Genomic DNA, 22468 nt, shown 5'->3' with positions numbered 1-22468 from the left:
TCCTTATCACACGTTTGCCCTGTTGTGAAGGATACCTGTTCCGGGTCCTCTCAGGAGCCAGAGTGTTTAAGTGGGAGCGTTTGGGTCTCAGGAAGCCACCTTGTGTCCAGATCTGAGAGTTCACCCGTGGATGCATCTTTTCATCACAGTGAAAGTTACTTGAGCATCCTGTTTTTTGCCAGTGAGAGATGCAGGTTCCATCCCTGAGTCAGGAAGATCCCTTGGAGGAGGGCATGGTAACTCCCTCCAGCATTCTTGCCTGGAGAATCCCATGGACAGAGGATCCTGGTGGGTTCTGCAGTCCATAGGATCACAAAGAGTCAGACACGACTGAAGTGACTTAGCACACAACTCCAAGTTCAATCCTTAGGGTTTTGGTGGACTACCAGCATCAACCTCACCCAGGGCCAAGTGCAGGCCCTGGCCTGGCCTGCAGCTTCATATAGTCAGAGTATTCCTGTTGTAGTTCATGAGATGGCAGGATAATCGAGCTCACATCCTATATCCACAGGCTGTGTGTACTCCAGCAGGAGTAGTTATTTAATTGCTCCTGTGATGGTTTTTAAAGGAAGAGCACAGAGTTCCAGGAAGCATCAAATGCAGACTAGAGAAGGGGAAGGCTGTGGTGAAACCTACGGGTCATGGGAGTTAGCATGCTCCAGGGGGCAGGGACAAGTTTGCCGTTGGGTCAAGTTGAGTTGAGCTGGGGGTGAGATGTCTCAAGTGGAGATTAACTAGATAGTTGGGTCTGGAGTTTATATGAGGAGTCTGGGCCATGGTGTAATGTGGACATAGTGTGGAGGGAGGTTAGAGGAGGCTGAGAACTGAACTCTGGGTGAACTGGAGGAGAGGTGAGGAAGTGGGATGAGTCATTGCTTCACTCTTTGCAGGATCGGCTGCCTCCAGGGGAAGGAGGTAGGTGGAGGGTTTGGAAGGAAGGAGAGGAATTTTCTTGACTTTCAGATGGAAGAGTTATTTGAAAACTGATGGCTTGGAGGGTGTTATGCTTAGTGAAATAAGTCAGACAGAGACAAATACTATGTTTTCTTTTTTTAAAATTTATATATTTACTTTTACTGTTCTGGGTCTTCAATGCTGCATGGGCAACTCTCTAGTTGTGGTGCTTGGGCTTCTCACTGTGGCGACTTCTCTTGTTGTAGAGCATGGGCTCTAGGGTGCGTGGGCTTCAGTAGCTGCAGCATGTGGGTTCAGGAGTTGCAGCTCCCAGGATCTAGGGTACCAGCTTAATTGCTCCAGGCACGTGGGCTCTTCCCAGATCAGGGATCAAACCCATGTCTCCTGTGTTGACAGGTGGATTCTTTTATCACTGAGCCACAAGGGAAGCCTTTATATGTCTTCATTAATCATTGGAGTTTAAAAAATAAAACAAATGAACAAATATAATAGAAACAGATTCACAGATACAGAGAGTAAACTAGTGGTTACATGTAGGAAGAGGGATGGGAGAGAGGCAAGATAGGGAAAAAGGATTAAGAGGTACAAATTACTGGGTATAAAATAAATAAGAATCAAAGATGTGATGTGCAACATAGGGAATATAGTCAATGTTTTATAATAAGTTTCTGTGAAATATAATCTATAAAAATGTTTAATCAGTATGTTGCACTCATGAAACTAATGTAATATTGTACGTCAACTATAGTTTAATTAAAAAATAAATACATAAGATAAAAGCTGATGGGAAGGAGCCAACAGAAGGCAGGATGGGAGTGAGATCAGAACACCGAGGGAGGGGTTGGCTTTTTGCAGAGGAGTGGGGAGGCGCCTGCTCTCTTGGTCCAGAAGGAAAGAGGGGGCTGTGCAGATGTAAGTGTGCTCATGGATTTGGGATGGGAAGGCAAGGGATTCCCTTTTGATAGTCTTAATTTTACCAGTGAAAGAGTCACTTTTGAGGATGGAGGGAGAGGATGTGGGGTAGTGTGGAGGGGGCTCTGAGGATCTCAGAGAATCAGGTTCAGGAAATGGGCAGAAACCAAGAAGGCTGCACAGTCAGAACCACAGGTCCCTCTGCGAGGACTCAGCTGTGGCTGAGTGCTGGTGGCTGCGGCTGGTGATGGCCACACAGTCAGCTTGGAGCCTGGACTCTGGACTTGGTACATTCCTGCTGGTGTTGTAGCTTCCCCAGCAGCCAGATGGGGCTGCTATATTTGTAGCTTCTAGAAACAGTTCTTCAGTGTCCCTGCCTTTTGGTATCATTTGCTCTAGATGCAAAATCTTGGAAGGAGACATCTAATCCTTGAGCTTAAATCAGGCACCCATGCTGACTTACCTGTCAGGGGAGTTGGAAAACTGGCATTTTTCAGCTTCTAAAGGGGGCAGTGCATTCTATTCCCGGCAGGTTTCGTAAGGTGGGAAGGATTTGTAAGGTGGGAAGGATTCATAGGGTGGGAAGGATTCATAAGGTGGGAAGGATTCATAGGGTGGGAAGGATTCGTAAGGTGGGAAGGATTCGTAAGGTGGGAAGGATTCATAAGGTGGGAAGGATTCATAGGGTGGGAAGGATTCGTAAGGTGGGAAGGATTCGTAAGGTGGGAAGGATTCGTAAGGTGGGAAGAATTCATAAGGTGGGAAGGATTCATAGGGTGGGAAGGATTCGTAAGGTGGGAAGGACATTTGGATCCTCAGAAGTCCAACAAGCAAAAGGCAAAACCTCCGTTAAGTCCCTTTCTCCAGTCTCCTCACCCAGACCTGGCTATGATCTTTCTCAGGGTGGAGGTTGATGTCTCTTCATATGCATAGTCTTTCTCCTTACTGGGGTTTGTTATTGTGAATACCTGATGGCTCAGTTGTAAAGAATCTGCCTTCCAGTGCCGGAGATGCAGGAGATGTGGGTTCCGTTCCTGGGTCAGGAAGATCCCCTGGAGGAGGAAATGGCAACCCACTCTTGCCTGGAAAATCCCATGGGCAAAGGAGTCTGGTGGGCTAGTCCACGGGGTGGCGAGGAGTCAGTCACCATGTGACTGAACACGATTATGACAAACAATAAAAGACCCCAGATGGCGATACCATCCACTTTGCAAACTGCCACTCTAGGGGATTTTATGTTCCCAAAGTAAAGACAGCTTTTGGCCAAAGAACAGGTTCTAAGATGAATATTTAATCTATAGCCCTGTTGATCTGAAATGACACTTTAGCCTAAAGCTCATTCCAAAAAAAAAAAAAAAATGCTCACTAACAAAAATGAATATGCCGAGTCAATTTAAGTGACCAGCATTATTCTCTACAGAAAAGCACAACTGCTGTCAAAAAGGTCTCCAATGTGCCCTGCCATTAGTAAGAGCATTGGAAACCCAGCCAAAGTGATGATTTTAGCCTTAAGTAACACTCTGATTTAGCATCTTAAGAAAGATGAAGCAGAAGGAGAAGGTAAGATGTGACAACTAAATTTAGGAAAGGAGCATTCTGAATGTAGGCTAGAAATGAGAATACTCATTTAAAAAAATAATATTAAAAATATTTATTACTTTATTTGGCTGCACTGGGTCCCTGGCATGCAGGATTTTCGATATTCATTGTGGCATGTGGGATCTAGTTCCCTGACCAGCAATTGAACCTGGGTCCTTTGCACTGGAGTATGAAATCTTAGCCACTGACTTGAAATGACACTTCAGCCTAAAGCTCATTCCCCCCCACAAAAATGCAGACTAATAAAAAAGGAATATGCTGAGTCAGTATGCTGAATAGACTTGGAAAGTCCCGAGAATACTCTCCAGTGAGAAAAATATTGGCAAAGAGGAGGACTGGAACATGATGGAGGGTGTGGACTTGTTTATGAAAAATGATGATAAATAACATCGTTTATAATCTGATTTACAGTGAATCATAATCATTGAGAAATACTTTGTTGAACTTCATCATGGTATAAGTTACATGTAGAAATCAATATTTTTTTAGGAGTTGTGGAGTTTAAAAATGTGGATTCAAGGAGGAATTAGATACCTTGGTTGCTGATTATTAAAGTTGAGTTATTTAAATCTCTGCCTTGGAAGAACATGATTATCATTTCCCTTGTCCTGTATAGTTTTTCAAACAAATTCCAGTGCTATTTATTGGTTCAGGGAGTGAACTAAATGTCATCCTCAATTTTATTATATAGCAAAAAAAAGTGTGACTGAGGGAAAGTGTGTTTTACAGGGAGAATCAAGTCCTTGACAAAAAAATTCCCTGAGAGTTCAGTGTAGCAATAGAGTTGGATAAAATATTGGGCTTCATTGTGAAGGTGAGCTCAGTTCTTGGATTCCAAAGCACTTCAGCTTATTTAAAGTGAAAGTGTGAAAGTGAAAGTTGTTCTTTCATGAAAGAGTCATGTCTGACTCTTTTCCACCCCATGAGCTATACAGTCCATGGAATTCTCCAGGCCAGACTATTGGAGTGGGTAGCCAGCCATTCCCTTCTCCAGGGGATCTTCCCAGCCCAGGGATTGAACCTAGGTCTCCCACATTGCAGGCGGATTCTTTACCAGCTGAGCCACAGGGAAGCCCAAGAATATTGGATTGGGTAGCCTATCCCTATTCCACAGGATCTTCCCAACCCAGGAATCGAACGGGGGTCTCCTGCATTGCAGGCAGATTCTTTACCAGCTGAGCCACAGGGAAGCCCAAGAATATTGGAGTGGGTAGCCTATCCCTATTCCACAGGATCTTCCCAACCCAGGAATCGAACGGGGGTCTCCTGCATTGCAGGCAGATTCTTTACCAGCTGAGCTACCAGCTGAAAGTAAAAAAAGTGAAATTGAAAGTCATGCAGTCCTGTCTGACTCTTTGTGACTCCATGGACTATACAATCCTCAGCTTATTTAAAATCACCACCAAATCTATCTGTAAATTTTTAGTTGTGACAAAATGCTCTTGAGTAACATATGTTAATTTCAAACTCTACCCTTTGAGTCTACTTAGGAAATAATATTGAATAGTTAACATCTACAGGGACTGAAAACCATGCTATATGTCTTCAATCACTTTTTTCCTCCAGAGTTAAGAATTCATCAATCATGAAATATATATGCAAATGTTTCACCTTCTCCCTGCCTTTTGATTTTTTTCCTTGAAATCTTCCACTGAAAAATAGCAGTCTTGTCATTTTTCAAGTTATTGGAGTGACCCAAATCTTTAGACTGTATTTCAGCTCAGGGTTTTATTGCATGGGGTTATTGTAGTTATTTTTAATGAGGAAGTGAGATATTTTAATTCTCTTTTCCTTCCCACTTCCTACCCTAATCCTTGCCTCCTGGTGACTTGAATCTTAATTCCTTAAAAGAAGCCTAGGAAGATGTGTTGTTGGTATTTAAATTCTGGGCAGGCGGTAATGTGGGATAAATGGTAGAAATCTGTGCTACTTCAAAGAACAGGAGGAGGAATTATGAGAAAAAAATTTCAAGACAGCAAGGAAACATGAAGTGGCCAGAACTTGTTACCAATGCAATGTGTTTTCTCTTAAAAGGAGATTCTAGGGTGAAGGTTCTTTCCTGGGGCGAGAGATTGACCTGGGACCTCTTAAGTCCCTTCCTTTAAGTTTCTGGAATGCTCTACCTTCCCTGAAAGGGGAGCAGGTGCTTTTGGGAAACAGTAAGAGGAGCTGAGGGACACAGTGACTTTTCTCCCAAGCAGCCTCTTACCGATGGTGCCAAGGTCTGGATTTCACATGGCAGGGTGATGATAAACCCACAAGAAAGAAATGTCCTCCCCAAGCCGTTGGCAGACATACTGTTTGGACCGGGATTAAAAGGATCTGTTTTCAGGCCAGCAGAGCCGTATTTTCGTCACTGGACTTGATTGTTTAATGGGGATTGTATTTCATTTTGTAAGAAGTTTTCAAACAAGATTACTAAAATGGAGTTTAATTCCACATGACCTGCATTTTTCCTTCTCAGTTAAAAAGTTTCTATAATATTCAGTTCAATTCAGTTCAGTCACTCATTCGTGTCCAGCTCTTTGCGACCCCATGGACTGCAGCACGCCAGGCCTCCCTGTCCATCTATAACATTAGCTCATTAGATAAATTTTTCAACTGGGCATGAGCCTCAAAGGAAATGTAATTGTTTGGTTCTGGATTTTGGGACTTATTTTTCATAACTCTTACTTGTATTTTTACATAGATAGTAGGAACATTTTTAATTCAGTTAATTACAATAAATGTTTTAAAATGTCTCTCTATGGGTTACTTATTAATGACACAGGAAAAGGTAACTTTATAATTCGGAAATCTGGTGGACATCTTAAACAAGTGGTCAAACATAGCATCAGTGATAACAGGACAGCCTGGCATCCTGTGCCCCCTGGTATGATGCCACGAGAAGAGGATGTCCCATGGGTAGTAATCCTGCCAAAATGTTTACCCTGTATCAGATCATGAGGAAATAATCAGACACATTCAGATAAGGGAACATTTCTGTGATAGAAAGATGCCAGTACCATAAAAGAAAAATCATGGAAGAACTGCTCTAGATTAAAGGAGACGAGAGACTTGACAAGTAAATGCTATACGTAATCCTTGATTGCATCCTGGATTGGAAAAATACAATGGGCATTTTTAGGAGAATCAGGGAAACTCAAATATCCTATTCAAGATGATATATGATTTTTGTTTAAATGATAAAAATTTGATGGGCATCAAAATGTTGTTTATGTAGAAGAAATGTCTGTGTTCTTGGAAGATACATGCTGAAATATTTAGGGTTGAATCATAATGACATCTGAAATTTGCTTTCAAAGGTTAGAAAAAGGTATATGTGTGTGCAGACACAGAAAGAGAGAAAATACAAATGTGGCAAATGTTAACATTAGGTGAATCTAAGTGAAAAGTGTAGGGATATTCATTGTACTATTCTTTGAGCTTTCCTATAGGTTTGAGAATTATGCAAAATAGAAAGTTGGAAGAAGCAAATCAGGAAATGCTGCATTGTGGAGCAATATTTATCAAATTATAAAATGGTGATACCAGATTTATTTCATATTATAACTTAGACTCTTTTGAAGGAAGGTGTCCTGTTTAGTTGAGTCAGAAGTTAATTTTGGATGTGACTTTAAATACATTTGCATAATATTTTACAATTTCACATGTCCCACTTAATAAATTTCATTTCAATTCAATGACATTTATTAAGCACCTACTCTGAAGCAACAGGAGTGATTAAGACACGGAGATGTCAGTCTAGTGGGAATATCATATGAAAACAGATACATGACACAGAGCTTAACAGTGCTTTTTAAAATGGAGAATGTAAAATTTGTATGAAGTGGATATTCTTGTCCCTCATCTATGTATTAAGTATCTTTTATGATTGTTTTATATTATGATTTTATGGACAAGGAAATAAAATTGCAAAGTGCTTCAGTGATGGACTTAAGAGTCACAGGACTGGTGGATCAGAGATTTGCTGCTGGAAATTGATTCTTCTCTGCCATTAGCAGGCCACTGCTGAGAACACTTTGGGGCCCACCTCTGTCTCTGTGTTGCCAAAGGGTGCCCGCCCGTTCCCCCCAAAACTAGGTGGTGACTGCACAACTTTAATATTCAGCCCTTCATTTGTGGCATTCATTGCACACCTACTGCCTGCATCTGGGGAGGAATGAATAGATGCTGGGCTATAGGAGCTGGAGTCTCAGAGGCTTCAGGGTGATGAGCATAAGGATCAGGCAGGGCTGGCTCATCCCACCTGCTCTCCCTGAAGGCTTTTAAGTCAAAGTGCCTTGGGCTGAAGCTTTCCAGGTGGCTCAGTGGTAAAGAATCTGCTTGCCACTGCCAGAGCTCAGGTTTGACCCCTGGGTTGGGGGAAGATCCCCTGGAGGAGAAAATGGCAACCCACTCCAGTATTCTTGCCTGGAGAATCCCATGGACAGAGGAGCTTGGTGAGTTGCAATCCGTGGGGCTGTAAAGAATTGGACTGAGCATGCATGCCTTCTTATGATTGTTATCTGCTTCATTAAAACATTATTTAGGGATTTCCTTGGTGGTCCTGTAGCTAAGACTTTACACTCCCACTGCAGGGGGCCTGGGTTTGATCCTTGGTTGGGGAACTAGATGCCACATGCTGCAACTAAGAGTTTGCATGCCATAACTAAGATGCTGTGCAGCCAAATAAATATATTTTTAAAAACTTTATTTAAAAGACTACTTTGTACCTCTGCCTAAATGCTCATCAGCAATGTTCAAGCCATCTTAGCTTGTCTCATAAGCACATGGAGAAAGAATGACAACTCAATCCTTCTCGGTTCCTTTTCCCTCTTTACTTTATCTCCCAAATGTTATTTCTTCAAAAATGGACAAAGTGACCTTCTCTTTTCTGCTTCGAGTGACTCCATAGCCTGGCGCTTTCTCGTTTCACCAAGGGCCCTCCTTTACATCCGTGAGTCTCAAGTGTCGCTCCTGCTGCTTTGAAGTATTTTGAGTGATCAAAGATCAAACATATGATAACTCGGGTTAACAGAAGGAGCCATTTAGAAGCCACAGCATTTAAAACTGTCAAGTAGAAGAGAATAAGTCCATTACCTGTTGGCTTAACACACGTGAACCCACCGTGAACCCACTCTGGAGGCTGCCTCCCAGTGCCATCTTGAATCTGTACATTCAGGGGAAGCTGGCAGCCACGCAGGAGAGCTTGGCAGGAAGCCACTGCAAGATGAACCGCAGTGGTGGGGAGAGGGAAGCAAGAGTCCGTCAGTGCAGATGGACTCAGGAAGAATGAAATGGGGCCTCCCAGTGTCTGGGCACAGAAACCGGTGCTGAGGCATCTCAGGGTTAAGTGCCTAAGGCAAAAATGGAAAGGAAAAATTTGGAGTGGAAAGTCCTGTTTGGTATGTGGTGGAATCCCAGGACTTATTACACTAGATCCGCATGAGGGCTCAGGGAATGCTGTGGTATGTCTTCCCTTGCTGCTAGATGTGGGATTTTTTAATTTTTATTTTTAAAAATCTTATGGCTGCACCACTCAGCATGTGGAATCCTAGTACCTTGGTGGTGGTGGTGGTTTAGTTGCTAAGTCATGTCCGACTCTTGCAATCCAGTGGACTATAGCCTGCTAAGCTCCTCTGTCCATGGATTCTCCAGGCAAGAATACTGGAGTGGGTTGCCATTTCCTTTTCCAGAGGATCTTTCCGACCCAGGAATCGAACCCTGGTCTTCTTGTGTTGCAGGCAGATTCTTTACCAACTGAGCTATGAGGGAAGCCCTTATAGTTCTTAGTTTCTTGACTAGGGATAAAACCCATGCTCCCTGCATTGGCAGATCAGAGTCTTAACCACTGGACAGCTAGGGAATTCCCTCAATGTCGGATTTTTAAATGCTATGCTGCTTTCAAGGAATCACACATTATCTCAGAGTAGGATGAAGCAAAACAAAGAGAGCTTCCCTCTGAACCACTGAGGCTGTTTCATTGATGAGAATTTGTGGTAGCAGAAAGTGCAGCTTTGGAAAACCAATGCACTCAAATATCCATCAAGATGTATGATCACATAGCTCTCTACCTCCAGGCTCCCTATAATGGAATCTTAGCCTATTTGGAAATAATGATGTTTAGAGCTTCTTTGACAGTTATTTCCCTCAGGATGAAACAGATCAAATATGAGGATTGATCAGGTTTGGTGGCATTGCAAATTATCAGTGAGTAGAATATACAAAAGTGCTGGATTTTTACACCTGCCAAACATGGGCAAGTTGCTTCACCTCTCAGAGTCACACTTTCCTCATATGTAAAGTGGAATGAATGAAGTTTCACTTTTATTGTGAGAAGATTTGTGAGATGCTTAACATATATGGTACCTAGAATATAGTAACCATTAAATCATACACTATTAAATAAATGGGGTCTTAGGGGGCATGCTATGATTATAGTATTTTCATGGAAGAGATTAAGAACGTTTAAATGATTATTCTATCCTGAAATGTTTCATTTGTATTCTCTCTTTCTCATATATCTGAAAGCAGTCTTCTTTTGATGTGATCTGAGATGTGCCGCTTTTTTTGTTTGGTTGTGCTGCATGGCATGTGGGATGTTAGTTCTCAGACCAGGGATCAAACCCCTACTCCCTGCATTGGCAGCACGGAGTCCTAACCACTGGACCACCAGGGCAGTCCCAAGATGTGTAGTTTTTAAGGGAAATATATCTGTTCTGATTCTTCAAACTGGGAGTTCTCAGATTTCCTATGAATTCCTTCAGTATGTAATAATGGTGCCTGTCTTCTGGGATTTATTTCTCCTATCTTTAGGGATTGTTTTATGGTTTTTAGAGTACCTTACCATTCTGAATTAGTTTTTCTCCATCACACTGGATCATTTTTTCCAAGGATGGGTAGACAATCTGAGAATGTTAATCTGAAGCCAGGGAAGCAGATTTTCCAACATCAAAGAACAAGTGTTTGGGACTAAACCGACTGAATTTAGGATTTCTATAAATCCTAAAGAATTGTATGACAGTTCTTCCTTCCACAGAGAAGTAAGAAATTGGACATCTTAGAGTGAAGGATAATCTCTGTGACCAAGAGCAGTGGTTTTCTTTTTTTTCTCAGCAATGTTCTTCCTTTATTTATTTATTTATTTTTTTCTTTTTATTTGTGCAGTTGAGAACCTGTGTGGTTCCTGCGACCTTTCAGGAAGGTCCCCAAGCTAGGAGGTCCTTTTTCCTATTATGGATCTATGGGAGGCCAAATTTTCTTCCAGTACTTCAGCCAAAACATATTACAACAAATATGAGAATCCAGCTGTCTTCTATGAAGGCAGACATTCAAAGAGATCTTAAAAATGTAAATCAAAGCCACTGTTCTCACTATAATTTTTTATGTTTTGAAAAATATATGGTATTTTTCATAAAATATGGTATTTATGTTAACATGTAATGGTTTATCATTTTAAATGAATTAGTAATAAATATTTTAAAATTTTCTCAGCTTTAATTTTTAATATGGTCCTTATTAATTAATAGACATAGCCCACTTAAAGAAAAACTTTTTGAGGTCCTCAATAATTTTAAAAATGTTAAGGTGTTCTGAGACTAAAATTTGAGAATCATCATCCTAGAAATTTTGGCTTTGACATCAAGTTTAGAACATTTACAATTAGCTACTAGTTCTGAGACTTAAAAAAAAATGAGACCTACCATACTACTGTATGTGAACAATATAAAAATGAAATCCTTTGTTTTTTGCCACCCCCCCCAAGGAGTAAAAGGGCCCCACAGGGTCTGAGTACTGCCTATCTCTCTAACTAGTTGAACTCATTATTGAAATATCTCTGCTGGGCTAGTTAATAAGGTGGCAGAGTCCTGTTTTTATTTTTTCCTGTTCAAGGTCACACAGTTAATGTGGTGAAGTTAGGACTTGAAAACTAGTGGTCCAGTTTTGTGGTGCATTCAGTTGTTGGTTGTGGAAGCCCACTCCAGAAAGCCACAGTGCTGAGTGCTTTATGGTATCCTATTCACTCCCTGCACGAACCCATGAGAAAATTATAATTGTTTAGGAGATGAGAAAAGCAAGGCTAAATGGTGGTAATCTTGTCCATGGTCATGCTCCTATTAAGATGCAGCTATACCAAAATAATAAATCCATATGCATCAAAGGACTAGTATATGGAGATTATTAGGCTGTTTTTTTTTATATCTAAGCCCAAATCCTTCCTGTTCTGTTGCACTTCAAGCCTTGTTGCATTTATGTCCTCATCAATTTGCCTGATTCTGGAAGGTCCATTCGCCTGCTAAATAAATTTACTTTATCAAATAGGGCTGGCAGAGTTCTCTTCTCAAAGTCACTGTTGAATCTGTCCCCTGGTGTCGAGGAGTATGGAGGGTGGGGATAATCCTCACTCATTAACATGTTAGCATATTTAACACCCCTATTCCTTGTCATTCTAGGCTTTTTGATAAACACGTAGATTCTCAGGGTTCACAGGCAAGCCAGATGAGTTTGAGGGAAGGGGCAGGAGTAGCTTGCAAGGACTCCTGGGGTCCATCACTAAGGCATGCTGGGATTCCAGGGTGGGAGGCTAAAGAATCTGGACCAATGCTGCACTTCATCTCTTTCATACCTTGGCGTTGTCCTGGCCATGGGCAAAGAGTGGTGAGGATGAACAAGAAAATCAATGAGAGGGAGAGAAATCAGGAGAAGAGGTGATGAGTGGAGATGACACAGGAGTCGGAGATGCTCTTCTCTACCATGCAGCTAGCTGCTCAGGTCTCATCCTGCAGCCATGAGCTCTCCAAGACCTGGATCAGGGTCATGTCACTCCTGGGAGACGCTTAGGGCTGTACTGTCTTCTCCAGGTCTTGGAAGAGCTTAGCACATGATGAGTGTTGTTGGACATCAGACATCTCAGAATGTACAGACTTGAAGATGCCATGTAGACTGGTTGAAATTCAAGGGTAAATGATTAAGATGTGACAAAGATTAATGTCTAGATTCAGTGGAGGAAGAAAAATGATAACTTGGGGTGTGAAAATGTTAAGCTAGAGAGGTCCAGTTGGCAGTTAGAAACGGGACCTGGATCTCGGGAGGGGCATGGCTAGATGTGTCACTTGGGAACCAGCATCCCATACAGATGGTGGAGGGTTTGGATAGACTAGGTGAGTTGAATAACTGTTTATCTTTTGCTCTATCAGCTTTTCCAGGTGGCCTATGTTTTAATCAAATTTGCAAATTCTCCTCGCCCTGATCTTTGGGTCTTGGAAAGATCTGTTGACTTTGGAAGCACCTACTCACCTTGGCAATATTTTGCTCGTAAGTAGTCTTGCCTACCATGTTATGAGAGGTTTGAATTATTTGCTGCAGCAGATCAAGACTGGGAGTTTAACTAGAAAGTTAACCTTTCAGTGTGGGGCGTCAGGGACTGATCTGTTTTAACTTTGTAGCTTACCCTCGGAACTTTCGTTTCTCAAGCGTGTGTGCCGGAGTACCAGGGATGCACATGTATAACTGGGGTTGAAACACCTCTTATGATAATGGTACTTGCTACTATTCAGGGGGAAGCAGTGTATCTATAGGGCTTCCCAGGTGGCGCTTGTGGTAGAGAGCTTGCCTGCCAATGCAGGAAACATAAGACATGCGGGTTTGATCCCTGGGTTACGAAGATCCCCTGGAGGAGGGCATGGTAACCCACTCCAGTATTCTTGCCTGAAGAATCCCATGGACAGAGGGGCCTGGTAGGCTGCAGTCCATGGGGTTGCAAAGACTTGGGGCACAAATGAAGCGACTTAGCATGCATGTACGCAGTGTATCTGTAACTGGGCCAGAGCTTCATTCCATTTCCTTTTATGTAGAACTAGGAAGTAAGTTCCATCTTTATGGATCCTGCCTTTTCACATTACTTACTTTGACCTTGTCGTCTTCACTAATGAAGAATGTCTGAGTCTCTGAACCCTATGATTAATTGAAGTGGACCAGACACTTGCTATAAAGGCATTGAGTTTTCTGGGAATGCTGCTTAGAGGGTAAACTTGTCTAAGAAAGAGTGAAGATTTAGAATGAAATCTTCAGACTATTCCTGTTGAAAGTTGCAACAGGGCTTTCAGTGACCAGCATTTAAGTGGCCTGAAATGGCTTGGTTTTTCTTTATGAATTAAGAATTTCATTCTAAGATCCCGTTTAAATATCTTAAATGCTTCTCTGGTCTTTCCCTTTTTGTGTATTTTCTTAAGGAAACATAAGATTTCTTAAGAAATTTAAAAGAGGACATATTTTATTGTACAATATTAACGTTTCCTTCCTAGATTCTAAAGTAGACTGTTTGGAACAGTTTGGGCAGGAAGCAAACAGGGCTATCACCCGAGATGATGATGTACTTTGTACTACGGAATATTCCCGAATTGTGCCATTGGAAAATGGTGAGGTAAGTAGCTTTGGGAGGCCTTGAGAGATAAGACTTAAATATGAACATGAAGATGCACATTTTTTGTAATTGTGAAACTTGCATTTTCAAGGAAATCTAACGTAGACAGAAAGAAACCACGTTGAAGATGTCCAGATTGAGTTGCTGGAAATTTTTTTTTTTTAATTGAACTATAATTGACATTGGAAATTCTATTTGAGGTCTTTGATTTTTCTTGGGAATTCAGGATTCTGAATCCAAGACCCATAGGTCTTAGACTCTGTTTTCTGTTGGAATATTTAAAAAGTGGATCACTGGTGATTGCAGTAAAGACCTCTCCCACTGCTTCACAAACACCTTATCTCCCATGGGAGTAGGGGGATGAAGGGGTGGTGGCAGAGCTAACCCTGATCCTTTTTGGCAGGATCGGTGTCATTTGTCGGGGAGGGTTGCCTGTGTTCCTTGTGAAGTCAGCCAGGCTATTGTTAGGGAGGATGAGAAAACAGCGTGGTGGGAATCAGAGAAGAATTCCATGGAGTGAGTTTCAAGTGTCTTTAAAGGGCGCCAATCTCATTCTTCTTAGGTAGGGAGATCTTTCTTGAGCAGCTGTATCCAGTATCTTCCAGTGACAGATCAGTGGTTCAAGTCTTAATAAGTGGTTGGGACTTGGACTTCATCTCCTCAAGCTTTAAAACAGAACTTGGGTGGTCCAGTGGGAAAGAATTCACTTGCCAATGCAGGAGACATGGGTGTGATCTCTGGTCTGGGAAGATTTCACATGCTTCAGGGCAACTAAGCCTGTGTGCTGAAACTCCTGAGCCCACACTGCAGACCATGTGCATCGCAACAAGAGAAGCCACTGCAATGAGAAGCCCTCACACCACAGCTAGAGAGAAGCCCCCGCTCACTGCAACTAGAGAAAGTCCATGCGCAGCAACAAAGAAGCAGTGTGGTCATAAATAAATAAATTTTAAAATATAAAAAATAAAAGCAAAACCTGGGTTTTGAATAGAAGATTTCTTTGTCCCCTTCACTATTTATATCCGGAGACTTCCTTTTTTCAACCTCATTTAGGTTTTTAGATTACTTTAGCCTCCTTTCTTTGATGCAGCTTGACAAAAATTGTTTCCGTATATTCATAGATGTTAACATTATACTTTCAACATCTCATAGTGTTTATAGCTCCACAACATGGATACAGCAAATGGTTTGTGAATGGAAATGATTTACAAAGCCCAAGAGCCCAGGTTTTGAAACATCGAATGACTCAAAGAAACCAAGAGTTTTGGAGCTTTAGTTGTGTGTGTGCTAAATCACTTCAGTCATGTCTGACTCTTTGTGGACTGTAGTCCACCAGGCTCCTCTGTCCCTGGGATTCTCCAGGCAAGAATCCTGGAGTGGGTTGCCATGCCCTCCTCCAGGGTATCTTTCCGACCCAGGGATTGAACCTGCATCTCTTGTAATCTCCTGCATTGGCAAGCAGGTCCTTTACCACTAGCGCCACCTGGGAAGGGGCACCTGGGAAGTCTTTAATAAAAGGACTTTTTTTCTCCTCTATGTGTGTGTGTGGTGACCCTTTTAGGTTGTGGTGTCCTTGATAAATGGTCGACCAGGTGCGAAAAATTTTACTTTCTCTCATGCCCTGAGGGAGTTCACCAAGGCCACAAACATCCGCCTGCGTTTTCTCCGAACCAATACCCTTCTTGGACACCTCATCTCCAAAGCGCAGAGAGATCCAACCGTCACCCGACGGGTGAGTGATGCTCTTTGCTGCCAGGACAGCAGCTTTTGGTACTTTGCTTGTTGAATTCATTGCCTCCAACTCTTTCAACTAAGCTTTTTTTTTTTTTCAAATTGGAGTTTAGTTTCTTTACAATATTATGTTAGTTTCCGCTGTGCAGCCAAGTGGATCAGTTTTCAATGTACACAATCCCCTCTTTTTTAGATTTCCTTCCTATTTAGGTCATCACAGGGCATTGAGTAATGTTCCCTGCGTGCTACAGTAGTTCTCATACTTCCCTATTTTACACATGGTAGTATATATATGTCAATCCCAATCTCCCGATTCATCCCACCTCCCCTTCCCCCTTGGATGTTCGTATGTGTGTTCGCTACATCTGTGCTTTCAAGTAAACTTTGCAGCCAGTAATGTCAGAGGCGTAGGAGTTGTTCTTGTCTGAAATATGAGATGTAGTTTAGAAGTTTGGCTGTTAAAGATAAATCATTGAATTCAAAGGAGATGAAAGGCGAAAGATGACAGCCATCCTGGTATTGGTCTGCTGTTATAACAAGTAGTCCCCAAGTGTCAGAAATGAATACAATAAAGGTTTGGTTTTTGCTCATGTCACAGTCTGATGTGGGGTCAGCAGATGGGATCAGCTCCACATGGCCATTCAGGGACCCAGGCTATTTCTGTGTAGAGCCACAGCCATCCTAGGATGTCGGACCCCAGGTCCTCCTCGCATTCCCTGCAACTGGTCAGCTGATGAGGGAAAATAGAGAGAGCAGAGGGAGGACGAGTCTCCTAACCACCCGGCTCACTGCCATTGGCAGGAACTGGCTGTGGGACCCCTGGAGATGCAGGAGGCTGGATGATGCAATGGAGAAAAGCAAGGGGTGCAGGCATTGGTGAGCATCAGTGCTCTCTGCTAGTGTGAGGTGGTCATCCCTCACCCTGAATGTCAGGACAGTCCCCTGACTCCTGGGCACAGAGGGTACCAGCAGAATAAATATCCCTAGTTCATTCTCCTCCCATCCTCTGATCCCTGAAGGAAAAGAGACCCTTGTCACCCCACAAAGTTCAGCCCCTGGGCAAAGGGCAGGGTGGAGAGGGATGCGTGGTGGACTTCGGAGGGTGAATGGAAGATGCCAGCTCTATTTTATACAGTCTGGCTTCTTAGGTAGGTAAGTGAGAGAGCTGGGAAAGGAAGGGAAAGAGAAAACTCAAGTTTCGCTACAGTTTTGAGTGTTTTTCCAAAAGGCCAGTCCTCTGGAGTGTGGGTGGCCTGTTTCCTACAATTTCAGCCCTCTTAGCTACCTCTGAGCTGCTGTACGTGGGAATTACAACTGGATCCAGGGATGGAATTTACAAGGGAATCCCAAGTTTTCTGATCAACTGTAGCCAGACTGGGTTTCCTTTCCTCTGCATTTGGAGCCTCACCACAAATGTCCTCACCACATTTTTTTTTTTTTTGTCTTTCTGAGGGTTGCAAAGATACTCACATGTATGTAGATTTCTTTTCACTTACATGAATGTAGTCTTCTCTATTAAGTAATTTTTAATGGAGTGTAATTGGTTTACTGTGTTGTGTTGGTTTCTGCTGTACAATGAAGTGAATCCATTGTATGTGTACATATACCCCTTCCTCTCGGCCTCTGTCCCTCCCCCATCCCGCCCCTCTAGGTCATCACAGAGCACTAAGTTGAGTCCCCTGGTATACAGCAGCTTCCCACTAGCTATGTTTTACACAGTAGCATGTATATGTCAGTCCTACTCTCCAAATTCTTCCCACCCTCCCGTTCCCACGCTGTGTCCACATGTCTGTTGTCTACATTGGCGTGTCTATTCCAAAAGTCCATGGACAGATGAATGGATAGAGAAGATGTGGTACATGTATACAATGGAGTATTACTCAGCCGTAAAAAGGAACAAAATTGGGTCATTTGTAGAGATGTGAATGGGTCTAGACTTTGTCATACAGCATGAAGTAAGTCAGAAAGAGAAAAACAAATATTGTGTATTAACACATACATGTGGAACCTAGAAAAATGGTACAAATGAACCTACTAAGCAATTTTGTATGGCGTGCACCACATATATAATCCCCTCTCCCCCAGTCTAGGTTGCTTCTTTAAGTCAAGGAGCCCAGAATACCAGCTGTCCTGTTACACGTATGATGTGTGCAGCTGAGTGAAGGCAGATGGCGGGCTTCCCTCTTGCCGTTGTTACCCTAACCCGTGTGCAGAGAGAAACGAATGTGGTGAAAGCTTCTGAGTGTGCAGTTGTCTGAGAAAGCCCTCCAATGCTGCATTTATCTGTATTGACAAGAAGGGCTGTTAATGTCTTCAGACTAAGTAAGACATTGCCAAGAAGCGAAGACACCTCGAAACTTTTAGTGAGGAGATGGGAACAGAACCCTAACTTGGAGTGAGTGGGGAGGTTTAGAGACTAACCTCAGCGACAGCCACCAGGTACAAAGCCCCTCTTGTCCTTGTGAGTTCAAAGACTTCCTCCCTGACAGATATATTCACTGATGACATCACCTCAGTGAGAAAGATTATTTTACACCTGTGACCCCCAAATTCCCTACTGAATCCTATGCTTCTCCGGCCAAGGGAAGGAAGGTAGCTGGCAGATGGTGCCACCCATTGTCACGAGTGGAGAGACTCCCGCCATGCTGGAGACATGCCCTGTCCATGAGACGGCCACCCATATGGCTGGACTGGTTTAGGGGATGAGCCTCAGCTGGGTCTGCAGCTGTCTGGCCATTTGGAGCTTGAACCTCTGCCTGTGGCTTTATTCACCCTGCCACAGGCAGGTGGACATCCACAGCTGCTGGTGGGCCCTGCCAGCCTCAGTGCTGCATCTAATCCATCTTGGTGAATATTGTTCTCCTTTCCTGGAACCTGCACACAGTTGGTGCCAGATGTTCGATACAAAAATTATGTTTTTGGTGAATAGATAATGTGCAAGATATTGTGCACTATGTGGAATTCAGCTTTACATTAAGAAAAGAGAGAGAAGCTAGGAAGCAGGCAAAACTTTCCCCAAAAGCTATAGGGTAATTTCTTTTCCAAGGTAATTTCTCTTCATGCATTTAAAGCATTTAATTAAAAACTTTTTAAAGTTTAGTTTTATTAAAAAGATTTTTTTTAACGTGGACCATTTTTAAAGTCTTTAGTAAATTCGTTACAGTATTGTTTCTGTTTTATGTTTTGGCTTTTCGGCTGTGAAGCATGTGGAGTCTTAGCTCCCCAATCAGGGATCAAACCTGTGCCCTCTGCATTGGAAGGTGAAGGCTTAACCACTGGACTGCCAGGGAAGTCCCAATTATTTTTTATAATGTAACAATTTTTGATCATTAGTTGTGACCACTATACCATTTTTTTCATTTATTTTAATTGTTTTGTCTTTTGACCACGTGACATGTGGGATCTTAGTTCCTCAACCTGGGATTGAACTCACGTCCCCTGCATTGGAAGGCAAAGTCTTAACCACTGGACTGCCAGGGAAGTCTCAATTATTTTTTATAATGTAACAAATATAGTTCATTAGTCATGACAGCTGTACCATTTTATTTATCTATTTTTTTTTTGTCTTTTGACCACATGTCATGTGAGATCTTAGTTCTGTGACCAGGGGTTGAACCCACGTTCCCTGATGGCTGCATGGAGTCTTAAGCACTGGACCACCAGGGTATTTTATTTTTAAAAATGGACAGATTCAGCAGGGTGCTATTACATTTGATTGGGGGATGTATTTCTTTTGTAAGAAAAGTTATATCCAAACGTGGCTCCCTTTTGTGCTGAGGGAGGCTTAGGAGGCAGGAGGGAGGGGAAGAGGGTCAGTACAGGTGTGCGTTAAAGATTAGTAAAGTCTGTGTCGGGGCTTAGTAAAACTGACATGTTCTGTTTTCTGCTCTATAGTATTATTACAGCATAAAGGATATCAGCATCGGTGGGCGGTGTGTTTGCAATGGCCATGCTGAAGTGTGCAATGCAAACAATCCTGAGAAACTGTGAGTCCCTTGTATAGATTTTTTTAACTTTCTGTGAATGTCTAATTGTTTCAGTGGTGTTGGCATCCTATTAAATACTTCTCAGTTCCTTCCCTCAACAGAAATGTTTCAACGTCAACATGAAGATGATGTGTGTGTCTCCTCTCCTCCATCCCAACACCCCCTTTCCCACCCCCGCTCCAGACGGTGCCCCAGGCAGCCACAGACAATTGAGTACAGTTGGCAGGAGAAATGTTTGTCATCCTTGGTGTATGTTTTCAAATCCTTTTTCATCTTTAAAGTTGTGGTAAAATACATATAAAGTTTACCATCTTAACCATTCTTAAGTGGTTTCCCTGGTGGCTCAGATGGTAAAGTGTCTGCCTACAATGTAGGAGACCCGGGTTCGATCCCTGGGTCGGAAAATCCCCTGGAAAAGGAAATGGCCTGGAAAATCTCATGGACAGAGGAGCCTGGTAGGCTACAGTCCATGGGGTCACAAACAGTCGGACATGAAAATACGTTTAAAGTTTACCATCTTAACCATTCTTAAGTGGGGGTGATTTAAGTTCATTGGTTTTCAGTACATTCATAGTTGTGCAGCCAACCTCCAGAACTCTTGTTATCTTGCAGAACTGAGACTCTTTATGCACTAAACAACATATCTGCATTCTTTCCTCTCACAACCCCTGGCAACACCATTCTACTTTCTGTCTATGAATTTGTCTACTCTGAGTGTCTCATCGAAGACACAATATTGTCTCTTTGTGACTGGTTTATTTCACTTAGTATGATGTCCTCATTGCGTGTGTCAGAATTTCCTTCCTTTTTAAGACTGAATAATATTTCATTATGTATACACTGCGTTTTGCTTACCCGTTCATCTGTTGAGGGACGCAGGTCACTGCCACCTTTTATCTGTTGTGAATAATTCTGCTATGAACGTCAGTGTAACTGTTTTGCTTTTCATTGAGGCGTATTTCACATGTAACAGGATGTGTGTACCTCTAATATTGTGTTCTGCAGTTGTATGTGTGAGTGTTGTATGTACTGTTCTGCAGTATGTGTGTAAGTGTTGCCAGGTGTGCTCAGTCATGTCCAGCTCTTTGTGACCCCATGAACTGTAGTCTACCCGGCTCCTCTGTTCATGGTATTTTTCAGGCAAGAAGACTGGAGCGGGAGCCATTTCCTCCTCCAGGGGGTCTTCCCAATCAAGAGATTGAACCTGTGTCTCTCTGCAATTGTATGCACTTACATTATCACTTCTAGAAGGATACTCTGAAGGGCTGGAAATGACCGGATGCTAGATAGAGTAATGTTTGTCTCTCAGTGTTTTAATTTAAAGTGTTCAATTCCCCATAGCAGCATTTACCAGGGGTACATTTTCCAGTTAGGCAAATTCAAGTTTGTGCATTGTGAGGCCTAGCTACAGGTTTGGGCAGAGGTGCCAGCTACCAGCGTACGTGGTAAGTTGGTGATGCCTTTCTGTCCAACTTGAAGCAATCTCTAATGCTATGAGCCCCCCTTCAGGGATCAGGTGGTACTCTCTGAGATAGCACTGTGAATCTGTCAACCGACCGGTCCTTAATCAGTAAGGGTTTGCTTATTAATGATTAAATATCCTTGCCATGTAACTCCTGAACGGTTGGGCCCTCGGGCACTAGAAGCCGGATCAGGGAAGTCCGGAGTTGGAAGAGAAGGAGAAAAGAGTTCACTGTAGGTCTCTGAGCCTGAGACAGAGTGGTGCCCTGTGGGAGAGGAGGAGAAGTCATTGGAGAGAGGCTCAGCTTCCCATTTGGCCCCGTGGCCTTGGCAGACCTGCAGGGGTTCTGCACTCCGCAGTGAATTGCTCCTAGCATGTGTCATTGGACAAAATATCTCTCCGTCCCTCAGTGAAAGGCTCAGGGTGCCACCGGTCTACATTAGCACAACTGCCTTGCCTCCCCATCTGCTGGTTGGCTTCTGCCCAACAGGCTGACCTGCCCAGATGATTCATGGAACCCTCTATGAATAGGAAAAAAGTCTTCTGTTCAAGGGGATTCAATGACCTAACGGAGGGAGCCACGGCTGGGCAATGAGCAATCAAGTAGAACCCGTGGCAAGGCAAAAGAGGACTTTAATCAAGCATGGGTACTAGGCTGACTTTGATGTCCAGAAACGTGGAAGGGTCATGGGTTTAATTCTGAGCTTCCTAGCAGTCAGCTCAAAAAGGGAAACCTGCTCAGTTTCATATTTCACTATGATCATAATCTTAAAAGTATCAGTTGTATAGGAGAAGGTGAATGTTGACACCAGGGCCTGATGAGACATCTACCTGGAGGTGGATGGAGTGGTCATGAAGAGGATTCTCCAGTCAACAACATATTCAGTAACATCCTTCCAACAGGCACAGGGATAAATTTTCCACATCAGTCATCAGCTTGGGCTGAGAGAGAATCAGCAAAAGCAATTATTTGGGGGTGATGATATGATTCAGACAGGTTCCCAGCTCTCTTTTCTTTTTCTGTGCTCAATATGGATCTCCCTATAAGAGTCATTGGGCACTTTGATGGTAGTCCAATGGTAAAGAATACGCCTGTCAATGCAGGGGACACAGGTTCGATCCCTGGTCAGGGAAGATTCCAAGTGCTGAGGAGCAAATAAGCCTGTGCATCTCGGCTGCTTAGCCTACACTCTAGAGCCTGGGAGCTTCAACAAGAGAAGCCACTGCAATGAGAAGCCTGAGCACTGCAATGAAGAGTAGCCTCCACTCGCCAGCACTAGAACAAAGCCTACACACAACAATGAAGACCCACCGCTGCCAAAAATAAATAAATTTTTTTTAAAAAGGAGAGAGAGTACTTGGACTCCACAATAAACTTCCCTTCCAGAAAAAGAAAAAAAAAAAAAAAAAGAATAATAAGACTGTATGTTCTTTAGTTTTCCCTAAATATTTGTTCAG

General features: G+C 42.8%; 1 protein-coding gene across 2 annotated transcripts in view; it reads left to right on the top strand.

The window, feature by feature from the left end:
- LAMA3 (laminin subunit alpha 3) overlaps nt 1-22468 on the top strand; it is a 250418-nt gene that overhangs the window by 48544 nt on the left and 179406 nt on the right. For both annotated transcript variants that reach the window (XM_043889262.1, XM_043889260.1), the window contains exons 3-6: nt 12606-12723; nt 13713-13831; nt 15393-15563; nt 19457-19548. In XM_043889262.1, coding sequence (XP_043745197.1) covers nt 12606-12723; nt 13713-13831; nt 15393-15563; nt 19457-19548 — 500 coding nt within the window. The remainder of the gene's footprint in view (nt 1-12605; nt 12724-13712; nt 13832-15392; nt 15564-19456; nt 19549-22468) is intronic.

Source organism: Cervus elaphus, chromosome 27 (assembly GCF_910594005.1).
Source record: "Cervus elaphus chromosome 27, mCerEla1.1, whole genome shotgun sequence".
Lineage (NCBI taxonomy): Eukaryota > Metazoa > Chordata > Mammalia > Artiodactyla > Cervidae > Cervus > Cervus elaphus.
This window is presented reverse-complemented; position numbering and strand designations above follow the sequence as displayed.